This window comes from Scylla paramamosain, unplaced genomic scaffold (assembly GCF_035594125.1).
Source record: "Scylla paramamosain isolate STU-SP2022 unplaced genomic scaffold, ASM3559412v1 Contig44, whole genome shotgun sequence".
NCBI classification, from domain to species: Eukaryota; Metazoa; Arthropoda; class Malacostraca; order Decapoda; family Portunidae; genus Scylla; species Scylla paramamosain.
The window spans coordinates 205,774-223,801 of NW_026973709.1; the positions used below are offsets into that span (position 1 = coordinate 205,774).

The 18,028-nt window shown below is 41.5% G+C and overlaps 2 protein-coding genes across 2 annotated transcripts in view; both read right to left on the bottom strand.

The window, feature by feature from the left end:
- The window catches only part of LOC135098084 (uncharacterized), a 51,433-nt gene that overhangs the window by 8,707 nt on the left and 24,698 nt on the right, over positions 1-18,028 (bottom strand). Inside the window, exons 3-4 of the mRNA XM_064000294.1 lie at positions 6,853-7,059; positions 6,014-6,111 (exon numbers count right to left, since the gene is read on the bottom strand). Coding sequence (XP_063856364.1) covers positions 6,035-6,111; positions 6,853-7,059 — 284 coding nt within the window. The 3' untranslated portion in view covers positions 6,014-6,034. The remainder of the gene's footprint in view (positions 1-6,013; positions 6,112-6,852; positions 7,060-18,028) is intronic.
- On the bottom strand, positions 12,860-15,639 carry LOC135098087 (DNA-directed RNA polymerase II subunit RPB1-like). Its single transcript, XM_064000296.1, has 3 exons — positions 14,659-15,639; positions 14,275-14,366; positions 12,860-13,905 (listed from the first exon to the last, which is right to left on the bottom strand). The coding sequence occupies exons 1-2, from the start codon at positions 15,590-15,592 to the stop codon at positions 14,326-14,328; spliced, it is 975 nt and encodes a 324-aa protein (XP_063856366.1). The 5' UTR covers positions 15,593-15,639; the 3' UTR covers positions 12,860-13,905; positions 14,275-14,325.

The following is an 18,028-nucleotide window of genomic DNA, read 5'->3' on the forward strand; positions in this document are numbered from 1 at the left end:
ATATCCGTTACTTGGTATAAGGCGGATTATTGGCAAATATTTTATGCTATATATATATATATATATATATAACAATATTTGGGCACTCGTGAGCCGACATAGGTGCGAGATGGTTCCATCTTGTTACCCATTATTGGGGCAAGAGGAATATTGCCTTATTTACAAGCCTGGGGGCATTTGACTTCCCAGATTATTATAAGGAAGGAGTTTTTGATTTAAAGTTACCCTGTGTGTGAGGTTAAGGCACCCGTGGGGTTATAAAAGGAACTGCTGTTAAAAGGGGTGGCATATTGTTAACATTAGCCGCCATGTCTAGGACGCCTTCTGATGCTTGCCCCAGTCCTGAGAGATTCAGAACTACCAGCTTGCCACGCACCTCAGCTAAGGTAAAGGGACTACACAAGGGGAGTAAACATGAAGAAAGATCCAGATCTAAGAGCCGTTCTACTCGTCATGAGAGGTTAAGTTACTCTCGGTCACCTTCCCCTTCTCCAAAATACGCTGGTGAAGACAGCAATGCGCCTTCTTTGGGCATGATTATGGATGCTTTAATTTAGTTGAGGAAAGACATGGACAAGCTTAAGAAGGAAAATGGGGCTGTGAAGTCAAAAGCAGTTCATAACAATGCTCCCCTGTAGGTGTCAAATAATACTTTGATGCCTGATTCTCAGGAATCACAGGCAGGATTTTCTGGATTTAGAACTCCACTGAGGGAGGACAGTGATGAGGAAGAGGAAATCCAGAGGGATGTTCCTCATGATAGTATATTGTTACAAGGTGCTAAGAATTATGAACCCATGGAAACTGTCTCAAAAGAACTTGACAAGGAAATTGCTGCAATGGTGAACCACCTGTTTATTAATGGCATGAGGCAGGAAGATTACAAAGCCATTGTAGAGGATGAGGTGACATTTAGACCAAATAACTGCCATGCATTAACTCAAATGGATTGCAACCCACAGGTCCTGGACGCACTGCCTGCAGAGGCAAAGAAGGCAGACTTCCGCTTAAGGGAAGTGGGAAAAAAGATATTACCAAGGCAGCTACTATTGTTGTAAAATCGCTTACTGTGCTAGACAAGGTGGCACGTGATGAAGAGCACCAAATTATTGCAAATGAGGTGGCCATGCTCAATGGTGCATTAGCATTATTGGGTAATGCCCACTACAGAAATAACTTGAACAGGCAACATATCATAAAGAGGGACATTAATCCCAAATATTCTCATTTGTGTGCTGACAAGGCTCCCATGATGGGTCTATTGTTTGGGGATGACCTGTCACAAGCCAACAGAAATATTGAGGAGGCAGAAAGGCTGAAAACTAAATTCACTTTTAAGAAGCCTACATCTTGGACTGCAAGCAGTGGCAGATTTGGTGGAGGTAAACAATGTAACTTTTTTGCCAAGGCCTCCTCCTGTGGATTCCCATCCAGATATCAGCCATATGGTTTTCGCAGGATGCCCTCCAGTGGTGAACACAGGCGCTCCTACCCTGCTCAAGCTTGGACAACAAAAAACGTGAGAGGCTGGGGTCAACATATCCCCCGGCATTAACCCAGGTGAAAGAACAATTTGAGGCTGGGCAACTTCACAAGTTTATCAATAAATGGCATGTGATTACAAGTGACCTGTTCATTTTGGATATGGTGGAACATTGTCATCTGAATATAGATGAAGCTAATATCGGATATTTATTTAGAGAGGATATACAGTATGTCTTTAGTGAGGAAGATAAACTGATTATGCATTAGGAGGTTAAAAAATTGTTAGAGATAAAGGCCATCATAGAGACACATGGACAGGATCAACAAATACTTTCACCAGTTTTTCTGAGGAAGAATAAGACAGGGGATTATAGGATGGTGTTAAATCTTGAAAACTGAACAGGCATGTAGAATATACTCATTTTAAAATAGAAAATTTTGAACAAGTATTACAGTTGCTTAGTCAAGGAGATTATATGGCTTCTATAGACCTTAAGAAAGCCTATTATTCAGTAAAAATTGCAGAGGAACAACAAAAATATCTGTGTTTTAGATGGTTGGATAAGATTTACCAGTTCACGTCTACCTAACGGGTTTTCGGATGGTCCTCGTCTATTTACAAAACTTCTGAAGCCAGTTTTCTCTACACTTAGGCATAAAAGCCACAACATCACTAGTTATATTGATGATACGCTTCTGTATAGTAGCTCTTTGCCGAGATGTTTTGATTGCATGAATGACAACATTCAGTTGTTGCAGAGTGTAGGTTTCTGCATAAATGTGGAGAAATCTGTTTTAAGTCCCACTACGCGTATTGAGTATTTAGGTAACGTGATAGATTTGGTGGCCATGACAGTTACCTTGCCGGCGGGTAGGAGGGATGAGATTATACAGCATTACTCTCTTTTAGTCAATAGACAAAGAAAAAATTAGAATTGTGGCAAGAGTGATTGGCCTGCTGGTGGCAGCAATCCCAGCTGTAGAGATGGGGAAGATGCACTATAGGAGGATGGAAAGAGCAAAGATCAAGGCTTTGGAAGAGGCATGTGGAGACTTTAATAGATGGATGAACATTACAGAGGAGATTAGAACAGATTTAAACTGGTGGATTAAGGAATTGGAGAGTCAAAACAGGAAAATATTCAGAAATGCACCAGATACTGAGTTGTTCACAGATGCTTAAAATCTAGGATGGGCAGGTTGCCAAAATAGCATCACTACCAATGGCAGATGGTCCCCTGAAGAGGTGCGTTCGCACATTAATGCGTGAATTATTGGCTATGTTATTCTCATTGAGATCTTTTACACATCTCCTTAGAGGTTTACACATTATGTGATAACACCACAGCGATTAATTACGTGAATGAGATGGGAGGTGTTAAGTCAATAGTTTGTGATGACATTTTTTTATAGGAACATCTGGGAATGGTGTCTTAGTAATGGGGTATGGGTGACAGCTTCCCACATACCAGGCAAATGTAACGTCATGGCCGACAAGGCATCACATTACTTTAATGACGGACATGAGTGGCAGCTGAATGAGATGATATTTGAGGAATTGTCTTCTATATTTGGGAATCCTTGTATAGACCTATTCGCTTCACGTTTGAACAAACAAATGACTCCATTCTGTGCATGGACACCAGATCCAGAGGCTGCATATATTGATGCAGTTACAATTCCGTGGGCTAAATTTAAATTGGTTTACCTCTTTCCTCCCTTCTCTCTGATCTCTAGATGTCTGCTGAAGTTAAGGGAGGAAAGGACCAGAGGATGGATCATAGTGCCACTTTGGCCATCACAACCGTGGATGGGGGTGCTCCTTCGGATGCTAGTAGACGACCCTCGGGTCATACAGAGAAGGAAAAATGTGCTAATGCATCCGTCAACTGCTGAGGAACACCCAATAATGAAACACACAAATCTGATGGCTTGTCAGTTGTCCGGAAACAACTTGGAGAACGTGGCATATCTAAAGAAGGTACGGAAATCATTATGGCCTCTTGGAAACCAGCAACAGGTAGACAATACAACACTCACATCAAGAGGTGGGCACTCTTTTGTAGTAGAGGGAACATTAATCCCATTGCACCATCTATAGCAGATATATTAAACTTTCTGTCTCGTAACTTTCAAAGGAATGTGGGTTATGAAAGCATTAACACGGTGAGAGGGACTCTATCTGCAATAGGAATTATGGTGGAAGGCTGCAGAACGGGCAATCACCCACTTGTCAACAGATTTCTGCGGGGAGTCTTCAACTTACGCCCTTCTACACCCAGGTACGCAACGACCTGGGATGTGAAACTTGTATTACAAAAGATAAGACTCATGGAACCACTACACAGCCTAACACTGAAAGACTTATCGCTAAAAATGGTGATGCTGATGGCAATGACACAAGCAGCCAGGATCCAAACTTTGCACTTATTGTTGGTGAATATGGCATTTGGAGAAGAATCTGTTTCAGTTTTGTTAGGAGGTAACATCAAGCAATGCAGGCCAAAATTTAATGTTCGTACTATTGTATTTAAAGCTTATCCTTAGGATTACAGATTGTGTGTAGTTAAGGCTATGAAAGAATATATAGAAAGAACTGAGAGGCTAAGGAAAGAATCTGGAAATGCAGATGGGAGACTACTCATAAGTTATATAAAACCCCATAGGGGTGTTTCTAAGGACATGGTGGCAAGGTGGCTTAAGACCATGTTATGTAAGTGTGGGATTGATACCAAGAGGTACACAGCAGGTAGTATTAGACCTGTGTCAGTGTCTAAGGCCAAGACACTGGATGTGCCTACTGCCACCATCATGGCAAAAGCTGGTTGGATGCAGGAAGCCACATTTGCTAAATATTATAATAAGGATATACAAGGGGAAATAGACCCTTTTTCAAGAAGCAGTGCCAGGCTCAGTATAATGTAAGGTTTGAAATGTTATCAGCAGTAAAAATCATGTTCTATTTTCATAAATGACAATGGGGTTTTTGTAATAGGAACTTTTATTTACACCTATTTACAAAATGTGAAATTTGACAGAACCCTTTACATACAACACCCACATGACTTTAAAATCTCATGTGAACGGCACCATCTAGCAGACAAGTGATTTGCCGAAGTAAAATTACAGAAGTACATGAGACTTACCGTAGGTTAGTTGAAATGTGCTTCGGATTTTGCGAGGCACATCACGTCTGCTAGATGGTAGAGTTCACATGCCCTCCACTCCCTCCCTTTGTTAATTGATGATTCTTGGTTTACACAACAAAAATTCAAGGACTGGAAGGGTTGGGAGATAATATTTCATGTGGGTAGTTGTATCTTTAAAGACTGACTGTGTGGCAAAGTGTAGTGTATCTCATGTGAACTCTACCATCTAGCAGACGTGATGTGCCTCGCAAAATCCGAAGCACATTTCAACTAACCTACGGTAAGTCTCATGTACTTCTGTAATTATATGTAAAGCTGCACACTGTAAAAGTAGACTGAATCTTGTTGCCTCTAGTGTTTAGCTTCAGCCTGCTTCAATAGGGAGACTGCCTGCCTCTGTGTTTAGGACACTGCACTGTTCAAAAAGACATAAGCACAAAACTGTTATTTGTTAATGATGATTTATCAATATAAATAAAAGATATATACATTTTAATATTTCCAGTCTATTACTTTACTTAATTTTACTTAGAGAGAGAGAGAGAGAGAGAGAGAGAGAGAGAGAGAGAGAGAGAGAGAGAGAGAGAGAGAGAGAGAGAGAGAGAGAGAGAGAGAGAGAGAGAGAGAGAGAGAGAGAGAGAGAGAGAGAGAGAGAGAGAGAGAGAGTCTTCGAATTATAAAGTTGGCAGCAAAAACAATGACAAAATTTTCAAGTGTCAATCAACATCCGCATGCCATCCAATCACTGTATCACTTAGCCTTGCTCTCAGGTGATTAAAAAATGATCACGAGGAAAACAATAATAATAATTTAGTATTACTCCTTAAGAAAACTGTAGAAACAAACCTATCACTCATGTAAACTCACTAATGTGGTTCTTCCATGGACCACATGCCCCTCCTTTTTTTATTTTTTTTTTGTTTATTTGTTTTCATGATTTATCTAAAGGATAATAGCTAGATATTATTAGTTTCTTTATTCATATATATATATATATATATATATATATATATATATATATATATATATATATATATATATATATATATATATATATATATATATATATATATATATATATATTTTAAATTAGCTTAGGGCAAAGCTGACCAAAAAGGTGATTACAAATATTTTTAGTGCAAAATTTTAGGTGATGGCAAGATTTAAGGGTGCACCATTAAAAGAAGGAAGGAGGCAGCAGGCACAGCTTCTACATCAGCTATGCATACACCAACTGCAGTTACTTGGACACACTGCAAACTGAATGCAAACTGAACACAACTCCAACAAGATAGAAGCAAACATTCTGACCACTACAACATCATACTTCAAAGGTAAATATTAGCTAATAAATTCTGTTCCAACTTTTGCATACTTACATTTCTCAGTGACCAGTTTCTCTAGAATGAGTCCATAGAAACCCTCCAAGGAAGCTTTGAAGTGTGTTGTGCTGGCTTTGGTTTCTGGTTCAAATATCCTGGAAAAGAAAAAAAAAGCAGTCAGGTGGATCTGGTCTCTGGTTCAAGGAAAATCAGTTCATATCAACTAACTTTGGTTTCTGGTTCAAATATCATCTAATGGAAAATAAGCTATCAGCTAACTTTGGTATCTGGCTCAAATATCATGTAAAGGAAAAAAGTATCAGTCTTGCACCACTGAGAAACACTGACTGATAGAAGAAGTGTTCAGAAAACTTTACACCCACAATGACAACTGGAGCAAGGTTCTTCAAAGTAAGGGAGCCTCCCTGCACTATGCACAATAACTAAGCATGTATAACACCAATATAAGTATGGTTGGGTGGCCATTTTTGCTGTGATATCAAAGCACAGAGCACACCACCTCCTCGGTTTGGGTAACCCAAATCACCCGAGTCACCCGAGTCATGCAGAGAGCGTTCAGTTGAGAACTGGGTGACCCGGGTAACCCAAGTCACTTAACTTAACGCACCCCTGGTCTCTGACATGGAAGCTGTGGCCATTCCAGGGAAAATCAGCAAAATACCTCATCAGGTCCCCCAACTAGCAGAGACAAAATGCCAGAGGCACCTCTGCTTAGGAGGATCCTGAGGAGGGATTGGAGCAATAGGACAAGATGCAGATATGAGACTGTGATTGGAGGAGCCCAATGGAGAAGAGAGGATGACAATATAAGCAGAAGGATTAGAGGTCAGGAACAAACACATAACTAACAAAACACATGTTTGAGTGCAACTCACCTCTCCCACTCCTGAGCAGCCCACTCCTGACAGTCACCAAGTCAAAAGCAAGGTCAGCAGGGTTCCTGAGGGTCTGGACCATGAGGTGGGGGTGTCCCAGGATGGTCACCAGCTGGGATGCCTCAGACAGTGGAATGGAGATGTTTACAAAGTTATCCCATGAGTTCTCCGTGAGTTTGGCACCACAGGAGCAACACAACACATAGTCTGTGAGGAACACCAGTTGTTAACACCACCCAGGAACACCACCACTCACCAGTCAAAAATCATGGTCAGTATTCATTATCCTAAGAGACATTCTATTTTACCAGTCAAATACATAAAGTCACCCATGACACACCTTCAATCACCAGTCACCAATCACACTCCTCAGTCACCACTCATCAATCAAGATCCTCATCATTACTCACTATCCTAAATGACATCCTAAGTCACCAGTCTACTCTGAAATTCTTAGTCACCAGTCTCCAGTCAATAGTCTGACATCCTTAGTCACCATTTTGACATTCCCAGACGTCAGTCATCAGTCCAGTGATCATTACTATGACTGTCACTTGAGACCCTCTTATGAACAGAATGCATGCATCAAAATGTCTTCATGTGAAACGTCACTTAGTGCAGAAAGGCATTAAAAACATTTTCAATTTACAGGAAAGATTCACATGTAAGTGCAGGAATCAAAGATGAACATGAACACGCTTTACAAAATACTGGAATGGTAGCAATGTTCCCTCCCACAGTAGGTTGACCAGGTAATGAATGTGTTACACAGGCTGTGATATCATTCCATCATACAGGAAATTCTTTACAAAAGAGAGGACTTTACTTTGGAGAATGCTTCACTAAATAATTATAATGAGCTCATTACTCTCACTTCAAAAGCCAGTGAGGCTTATTTCGTGAAAAGACAAAGGCAAAAATTCTTTCATCTATTTAATTTACTTAAACTAAGATAGAAAATATATTCTGTCCTTTTTCAGTAACAATAAGAAACACTAGTCTTTAGTAATTCCTAGTGAAGGAGAGTCACTGCACTACTACTGGGACGACTCAACCACTAGAGGCGTCATGATTCCAGTTTTCATTTTCAATATTATGTTTCATTTTCAATGTTATCCTTGACTTGAATTATTGCTGACACATTTTTGTTTCCAGAAGGTTTAATACTCCGTTTTCCTGTTGATATGAAAAAAAAAACTGTTTGGGGAAAGTTTAATTAATATGGTGATAGAAAATATCTTAAATATATTTGAGGAAGTGTCAAGAACATTATGAGAGCACCAGTCAGCAGCCACATTAGAAGGGAAAGAGGCTCAGGGTGTGACTTCCAGATCACCTCAGCCTGCACTGACTGTAAATATAGCAGGATTTAAATCCCTACAAGACATTTAACCCTGTAAGACAACTATACTCTATTCAAGAAATTTATAAATACATTCCCTCCTACTAGGTGGTGGCATGTCAGGCTCTGGACTCATCTCTACTGGCTGATGACTTCCTGGACCATGGTGGAAGGTTTACCCTGAATTTGGTGACTTTCAGGCACTGTCTTCCACAGCCTCCCACAGCCCAAACACCTCGATAATTCCCTTATTAATTCTTACACCTCCATAATTTCTTCTTCTTGATATCTTTTCCCTAGTCTCTATAGAGTCATTGTTCTTGCCAGCTCTCCTCCAAGCATAGTCATATATATTTTCCTTTGACAATTGTTTCTGTCTCAAGTCCTCCCTTACACAGTCTATCCATATAAGGTTTAGTTTTCCTCTTGCTCTCCTGCCTTGCACCTCTATCTCCATCACACTTCTCCTGACATATGACTCTTTCCTTCTCTTCACATGGCTAAAACACTGCAGCTTTTTTTCCTGTGTCCTTTGAAACGTCTCCACTAGTTTTACATTTTCTTCATATCCAAGCTCCAAATTATTGACCCATGTATCTATCTGTCCATCTGTCCATATACCAGGTTGGCAATCCCACACAGGGTGGCCCAAACAAAGCACCATCCACTCATACACACATCATTCACACTCTTAGTCCTATCAGCCCCTAATGGAGAGGGTATTCACCTAATATAGTATAAAATAACTATAACAATCTCAGTCCCACATAATCAGTTGGCTTGGTGCTTCAAACACAGAATATTAAACCAACAGGAATGAAGGAGTAAGCGAGATGAAAAGATAATGATAAAAGATGTCTCTACTCTCTTCCTCCCTCAAGTCTTTACTTAGGGGATATAACAAGGATGACATGAGCAAAATCCTTAGGTTCAGTGATCAGGATAGGACAAGAAATAGTGGGTTCAAGCTTGATAAAGCTAGCTTTAAATGAGATACAAAGGAAAAAGTTTCCAAATATAGTGGTTGATGAATAGAATAGACTCAGTAATCTGGTTGTTAGTGCTGAGTCGTTAGGAAGCTTTAAAAGAAAACTAAACAAACTTGTGGATGGGGGAGATGGGTGGAAATAGGCAGGCATGTTTCATACAGGGATTGTCATGTTAAGGACTGATGGCTGCCTGCAGCTTCCCCTATTTTCTTATGGCTGTTAATGTCCTGTCAATATGGAGCTTTTAAAAGAAGACCAAATAAATTTAGGTATGAGGATGATAGGTAGAAATCAGAAGGCATTTCTAACAGGAAATGCCAATTGTGGGTTGACAGATTCTTGCAGCTTCCCTTGTATTCTTATGTTCCCATGTACTCATCCTCCATCCTCTTAAAGTTGTGAAGGAGTTCCTGCAGGCAAGACTCAGCATTGGGGGAGTCCATCTTATTCACCATAAGGAGTGCTGGCTTACTCAGCAGGTCAGGTGAATACAGCTCCAACTCCTGTGTGTACAGGTGTGGAGGAGTAACTACAAAGGAATATAAATGAAGGTAAAAGAGCAGCAGATTTCTTGGCCCTTATGAGACTTTGTGGTAAGGTACAAAGGAACAGGAAAAAAAGAGCAGTGGATTTCTTGGCCCTCATGACGATGCTTGTGATAAGGTACAAATTAACTCAAAAGAGGATAAAGAGTAGCAGATCTGTTGGCCTTTTTTTTTTTTTTTTTTTTGTGGGGAGGTGTTTGTCATAAACTACACTAATTAAAGTAAAGATGAAGACAGTGTGTGTGTGTGTGTGTGTAGTGTGTGTGTGTGTGTGTGTGTGTGTGTGTGTGTGTGTGTGTGTGTGTGTGTGTGTGTGTGTGTGTGTGTGTGTGTGTGTGTGTGTGTGTGTGTGTGTGTGTGTGTGTGTGTGTGTGTGTGTGTGTGTGTGTGTGTGTGTGTGTGTGTGTGTTTGAGTGAAGGGTAAGTACATGACAGGCTGTCCCTGTGATGTCATGCCTTGGGGCATCATGCAGACTCTGAGACACTGGTCTGGAGACAGGATGTGGCAGGATGAATCAACCAGGAGAGGGTTTCACAGGAGATCACGCCTTTGTCAGGATTCACAGAAACATGAGTCTGACACGTTACCACTCAGGCCGAGGTGGTCATCATGACCTGAGTGGATTTTGGTCAACCGACTGTCCTGTCACTGCCACAAAGACTCAGTTTCCAACATGACTCAAACTTGGGATCACAAATTCACATCCATGCGTTTACCAGCAGGGTGTGTCTGACATCCCCAAGGAAGCCACAAGCCAGGCACTCATTGTAGGCTAGATGTCAACACTGTACAGAGTTTCCCCAAGTTATGATGGAGTTCTGTTCCAACACCAAGTCATAAATTGACAAAAACAGAATCAAAACTAAAGCATTTTGTCCACATACAACCATAAATGCACAGAATCAGTATTAAGAGCACTAGCAAATAACTCTCCTATTAGTTAGAATGAGAGTAAAGCTGCCAATCAACACAACACAACAGCAAGTCAAAACTGTAAACACACAGACATCACATTCACCCTCAGTTCCTCAGCCCCACACACCCCTGCAGGGCACTGGGCACCCACACACTCACCTTGTTGACCAGCATGACATTCTCGGTGGGTGAACAGTATGGGTGTTTGGGTGACAGCCGGAAGCTGTTGATGTCTACCACAAAGAGGAGGAAGTGTGTCCACTCCACGTGGCACAGGAAGCGGTGCCCCATCCCCATGTTGGAGTAGGCACCCTCGATGAGTCCCTGCAGATCAGCGATGGTCAGCCGCCGCATGTCACTGTACTTCACCACACCCAGGGTCGGCTGCAGCGTCATCGGAGGGTACAAAGTAGTTAGAAATTCAAATGATGAGTTATTTCAAGAAAGCTGCATAAAATTAGGCTTGTAATGTGCTGTTTTGTTTCTCTTCAGTTGATTTTGCATTTTGTGTTTGTCTGATATGTTGTATCTGTACTATTTTAATAATAATAATAATAATAATAATAATAATAATAATAATAATAATAATAATAATAATAATATATTTATCTATCTATCTATCTATCTATTGTTACAAGTTCCCAGTTAACCAAAGTTGGAATCAGGTCATAAGCTTGGGATGAATTGTGGCTGGCCAATGGAAATGTACATGCCAGGCCCAGGTGGGCTTAACCTAGGCACAGGCCGGAGGTAAAGCTGACAGACATTCTTGGTGGGCTGTAGTGAGCTGTGTTGTGCCTCTGCTTGGGACTGCTACACTCTATGCAGTGGATAAGTACATGTACCTTCAGTTTTCATGATACTTGTCTTGGTTTATTCAGTGAGAGCAGTTATGTTATTTAATGCTGTTTTGTGGTGGTGGTTTTGGTGAAGTGCTTTGTGGTTTGTCAGTGATTATCAACCATTGTGAGTTTATGGTGTATGTTATTATTTCCTGTTGGAGGGAGGAGTGTATTGGTGACAAGTGGAATAACAAGTGACTGTTGCTAGTCTAGTAGTGAATCATGAGAGTACTTGATCTGTTTGTCAGACTGCCGTGATGTAACATCTGCTGGCCTGTCTATCCTTTCATTTTTCAATAGGCAGCTTTGTTTGCTATAAATTGTTCATTATATTAAGGTAAAGTTTACAAGCACCTGACTTCCTTTTGCCCTTGACCTGAGTTATGCAATGAATGATGTTCTTGTCTTAAAGTGAACATAACAAACCTTGAGTCAGGTTATCCAAACTTACTTATTCACTTGGCCAACTGCCTCCATCTCACAATATTGTCTATGCTGATAAGGAGAAATAATATGTAATAATAATAATAATAATGATGATAACAATAATAATAATAATCAATCTAAATAAAATTAAATTCATAAAATAAAATAAAATGTACTACTACTACTACTACTACTACTACTAATAATAATAATAATAATAGTATATTTCATTGAATTATTTTTTTATATGCTTCTCCTGTCATTAATTCCTGTCTTCAGTTTTATTACATGGCACTAATGATGTTTCTGAAGCAATGACTTGTACCTAAAAGAGTACCTTCTACATAACTTTCATGAGCCCAAGACAGATTAGCAAAGTAGAGGCATGAAGAATATTCATAGTGAAGCTTGTCTAGTCTTGGGAATGGTTCTATGTTTCCTTGAGCAGGCTGTGACTCACAGGCAGGGATGAAAATGATGAATTGTGTGAACTATGGCAATACTTCTGCCCTGAAGTGTGGTGACACACACACAGACAGACATATTCATGGACAGAGAGAGAGAGAGAGAGAGAGAGAGAGAGAGAGAGAGAGAGAGAGAGAGAGAGAGAGAGAGAGAGAGAGAGAGAGAGAGAGAGAGAGAGAGAGAGAGAGAGAGAGAGAGAGAGAGAGAGTACATATAGAGAAGACATGAAACAGTATAAACTAAAGGCAATGAGCAGTGCAGTCAAAAAATCAAGCAAACATGAGGCAGAGCAAAGTGGAGATGATGTGAACAAGGAGAGAGAGGTGCAGAACACTGACAGGGGTAGCTGGCCACCTTGGGTCTGGCGCTGGAGATGGCCCACAGCAGTGTGGACTTTTTTTTTTTTTTAATGTAGGAGGGACACTGGCCAAGGGCAACAAAAATCCAATAAAAAAAAATGGCCACTGAAATGCCAGTCCCATAAAAGGATCAAAGCAGTAGTCAAAAATTGATGAATAAGTGTCTTGAAACCTCCCTCTTGAAGGAATTCAAGTCATAGGAAGGTGGAAATACAGAAGCAGGCAGGGAGTTCCAGAGTTTACCAGAGAAAGGGACGAATGATTGAGAATACTGGTTAACTCTTGCATTAGAGAGGTGGACAGAACAGGGGTGAGAGAAAGAAGAAAGTCTTGTGCAGCGAGGCTGTGGGAGGAAGGGAGGCATACAGTTAGCAAGATCAGAAGAGCAGTTAGCATGAAAATAGCAGTAGAAGACAGCTAGATATGCAACATTGTGGCGGTGAGAGAGAGGCTGAAGACAGTCAGTTAGAGGAGAGGAGTTGATGAGATGAAAAGCTTTTGATTCCACCCTGTCTAGAAGAGCAGTATGAGTGGAACCCCCTGGACATGTGAAGCATACCCCATACATGGACAGATAAGGCCCTTGTACAGAGTTAGCAGCTGAGGGATGAGAAAAACTGGCGGAGACATCTCAGAATACCTAACTTCATAGAGGCTGTTTTAGCTAGAGATGAGATGTGAAGTTTCCAGTTCAGATTATAAGTAAAGGACAGACCGAGGATGTTCAGTGTAGAAGAGGGGGGCAATTGAGTGTCACTGAAGAAAAGGGGATAGTTGTCTGGAAGGTTATGTCGAGTTGAAAGATGGAGGAATTGAGTTTTTGAGGCATTGAACAATACCAAGTTTGCTCTGCCCCAATCAGAAATTTTAGAAAGATCAGAAGTCAGGCGTTCTGTGGCTTCCCTGCGTGAAATGTTTACCTCCTGAAGGGTTGGACGTCTATGAAAAGATGTGGAAAAGTGCAGGGTGGTATCATCAGCGTAGGAGTGGATAGGACAAGAAGTTTGGTTTAGAAGATCATTAATGAATAATAAGAAGAGTGGGTGACAGGACAGAACCCTGAGGAACACCACTGTTCCTCAGGCTTCCCTAATGCTGTTGCCAGCGTTAGAGAAGCCCACCAGACCCACATCAGCCAACAGCTTCAGTTTCAGCTTCACAATGTGTCCCTGTGGATGCGAGAACATAGGAACATGAGAACACATCATCAAAAGGGGGTAGTGCAAGAAGCCAGCAGGTTTGTACATAGTTTTTCTCACCCCCACAGCTGCTAACTTTGCACAGGTGCCTTATCTGTCCATGCACAGAGTACATTTCACAAGTATGAGAGGGGATTTCCATTTCAAGACACTTGTCCTCCAATTATCGATGATCCTTTTTGACCTCTCTTTAGGGACTGGCATTCTAGTGAGACTTTTTTTTTTCTTTTTAACCTTTTGTTGCTGTTGGCCAGTGCCCCACTTACATGAAAATCAATCAATCAATAAATAAATAAGCCAAGGAAGTGCCAGTGTTCCTGATGTCCCACCAGTACCCACCTGTCCCTTCTGCCCATTGTACTGGTTGCTGGGGTTGCTGCTCTGCCCACCTCAAGCCACCAACACCTTGTCTCCTGCACAGTTTATCTCACCTGAAAAAAAAAAAAAAAAAAGGAAGAAAAGATAAAAATCACACCTTAACTTAGGGAAATATTTCTACTGATTACAGCTTAACCATCCTACACACACACACACATACATACATATACACTAACAACTGATTACTGAGTCCATTCCATTCATCCACCAGTCTATTTCAGAACCAATTCTTTCCTGTCAATAAAAAAAAAATTCTAACAAGAGATCAAAGAGAAAATAAAGACAGGGTGAAAAAGGAAAAGAGTGAGAGTGCCATCAGGAAAAAGGTGAGAGTGGCATTCTCACCCAGCAATTTCTGGTGCTGCTCGAGCCAGACGGTGGTGCCTGTAGGGACAGGAATGATCAGCTCAGCGCCAGCCTCCCCACAGATGCGATACTTGTAACTGTCCATGCCAGCTGCCCCAACCCACCGCTGGTCTGGCTGAGCCTTGCACAGCTTCAGCAGACTGTGGCCTGTGAGGGAAAGAGAGAGACAGAGAGAGCAGGGTAAGAGGGATGTGGTCTGTGAGATGGAGAGCAGGGTGAGAAGTGGTCTGTGAGAGGGAGAGCAGGGTGAGAAGTGGTCTGTGAGAGAGGGCAGTGTGAGAAGTGGTCTGTGAGAGGGAGAGCAGGGTGAGAAGTGGTCTATGAGAGGGAGAGCAGGATGAGAAGTGGTCTGTGAGAGGGAGAGCAGGGCAAGAAATGGTCTGTGAGAGGGAGAGCAGGGTGAGAAGTGGTCTGTGGGAGGGAGAGCAGGGTGAGAAGTGGTCTGTGAGAGGGAGAGCAGGGTGAGAAGTGGTCTGTGAGAGGGAGAGCAGGGTGAGAAGTGGTCTGTGTGAGAGAGAGCAGGGTGAGAAGTGGTCTGTGAGAGGGAGAGCAGGGTGAGAAGTGGTCTGTGAGAGGGAGAGCAGGGTGAGAAGTGGTCTGTGAGAGGGAGAGCAGGGTGAGAAGTGGTCTGTGAGAGGGAGAGCAGGGTGAGAAGTGGTCTGTGTGAGGGAGAGCAGGGTGAGAAGTGGTCTGTGAGAGGGAGAGCAGGGTGAGAAGTGGTCTGTGAGAGGGAGAGCAGAATGAGAAGTGGTCTGTGAGAGGGAAACAGGGTGAGAAGTGGTCTATGAGAGGGAGAGCAGGGTGAGAAGTGGTCTGTGAGAGAGAGAGCAGGGTGAGAAGGAAGTTTCCAAGCCTCATTCCCTGTCATAACAGTGTTTAAATGCCAAGCCTCACTTCCTGTCATAACAAACATAATCTCTCTATGTCACTTCCCATCACAACAGACACAGTGTCTCCATGCTTCACCTTCCTTCCCCTCCACATACACATCACCCCCTGCGCCTCCCACTCCCCCGAGGCGCGGCAGACCCATGCCCCCCGCTCCACCCCGCACGTGCAGCCGCAAAACATCCACAAACTTGCTGCGTACTCTCTTCATCTTGTCCCAGTGCTCATACCACCTGGATGGGAAAACAGCTTTAGGAAATTGTTATAGGTACATTCCTATATTTTCTGGAGCAAAGTAAAATATATTGTTATGGGTATCTTTCTACCTTCTCTGGAGTAAAAAAAAAAGGAAAAAAAAAGTAAAATCTATCTATTTATCTATATACAGCAGCAGCAGCAGCAGCAGCAGCAGCAGCAGCAGCAGCAATAATAATCTATCTATCTTTCTGTATACCAGACTGGTAATCACATATGTAGTGGCCCATACAAAGCAACACACACACACACACACACACACACACACACACACACACACACACACACACACACACATGGACTGCAAGAGAAGAAAACCCAGTTAAATCTGAGAGATGGAAGAGAAGGAACTGGTAAGGAAAATTATTACAATGGTCCAAGATGAGGAACAGGGACTGGAACGAGAAGTGGAAGAGGCATATAGAATTGGAAAATATAGTGAGGGAGGTAAAAGACCATTAAAAGTGAGAATGAGATCCCAAGTTGCAATACGGCAGATCCTAGTGAGAATCAGGAAGCTGGCTGGAAGTTCAGAATACAAAAATATTTGGGTAAAAAGAGATATGAACTTGGAAGAAAGGGAAAAAGAGCGGGACCTGAGAAATGAAGCTAAGGAAAAAAACAACAGAAGGACAGAGACCGAGAAGAGGAAATTTTATTGGAGGATACTAGATATGACACTGAGGAAATGGTATACTTGGGAAAGGGAACAAGTACTGAAAGAACCAAAGCAGCAGACGGAGAAATTACAAGTGGTGGGGAAGCAGTACATTAAGAGTAATTTATACAAACATAGATGGGTTACTCTCAGGTGTACTGGAAGTGAGAGATTACCTGAAGGAAAGTAGACCAGATGTGTTGTGCCTAACAGAGACAAAGTTTAAAGAGGAAGTCCACTTAAGCTTTAAGGAGGAGAGATATAATTACTAGAGGAGAGATAGAGAAGGGAAAAGGAGGAGGAGGAGTACTGATAATACTTCGAGATGATATATATGTGGAAGAAGTGCAACGTGGAGATGGTATGGTGGAGGTGATAGGTATAACAATCAGGACTAGTGGAAGAGAGAGGAGGAGGATCATATTAACGTACGTGCCACAACACAAGGAAATGCAAAAGGAAGTGTTGAAGTGCCTAGACAACATGATAAGGAAGGACAGTAAAATACTACTAGTGGGAGACTTTAACCGCAAAAATGTCAGCTGGGAGGAGATGGAAGTTAATGGAAATGCTGGCCAGATGGAGTGAAGAAACGCTACAGTTAGCTATGTTGAATACAATGGACCGATGGGTGGAGGAATTTACAAGATACAGAGAGGAGGAGGAACCATCAATGCTAGACCTGGTGTTCACAAAAAAAAAAAAAAAAAAAAAAAAAAAAAAAAAAAAAAAAACATATCCCTGTCCAAACATTAAATGCTTAATCCCAAAGGGAAAAAGTGACCATGTGGTGTTAGAAGTGGTACTGTAAGACTGGGAGGTTCTAGCATGTAAGGAGGATTATAAAAATGGGAGATTAAATCACACAAAGACAAATTTTGCAGAGTTAAGAAAATTCTTTGGAAGGGACTTACGGAAGGCATGAGAGTGCAAGAGAAATATGAAACATTCTTGAAGAAGTACAATGAAGGTGTGCAGAAGTATGTACCTATATAAAAAGTAAGGAGGAACAAACATATTTGGTATAATGCCAGATGTGCATAAGCTAAGAAGAGAAAGGATATAGCTTGGAAAAACTGAAGAAGCAAAAAAAAAATGAAAAGAATAGAAAGCAGTATAAGGAGGCAAGGAATAAATATTTTAGAATAAGAAGAGAGGAGGAGAAACAACTTGAAAAGGATGTGGTAAAGAAATGTGAAGAAGACCCCAAGCTTTTTTTTACAAGTATATTAATGGAAAGATGATAAACAGAGAGACCATTGACAAGATAGTAAAGGGAGAAAGGATATATCAAACAGTGGAAGAGATGAGTGAAATTATGAATGAGAGTTTTAGGTCTGTGTTCAATGTGGAAGCAAACTTTATAGAACCAAATGAGGAAGTGTGGTGGGAAGGGTTACAGAAAGTCTTGGTGCAAAAACATGAAATTGGCAAATTGTTATGAGAGTTGGATGTCAGGAAAGCATTGGGGCTTGATAAAGTATCAGGCTGGACACTAAAGGAATGTAGAGAACAAGTGGTGGAGCCAATTTGGGATGTGATTAACAG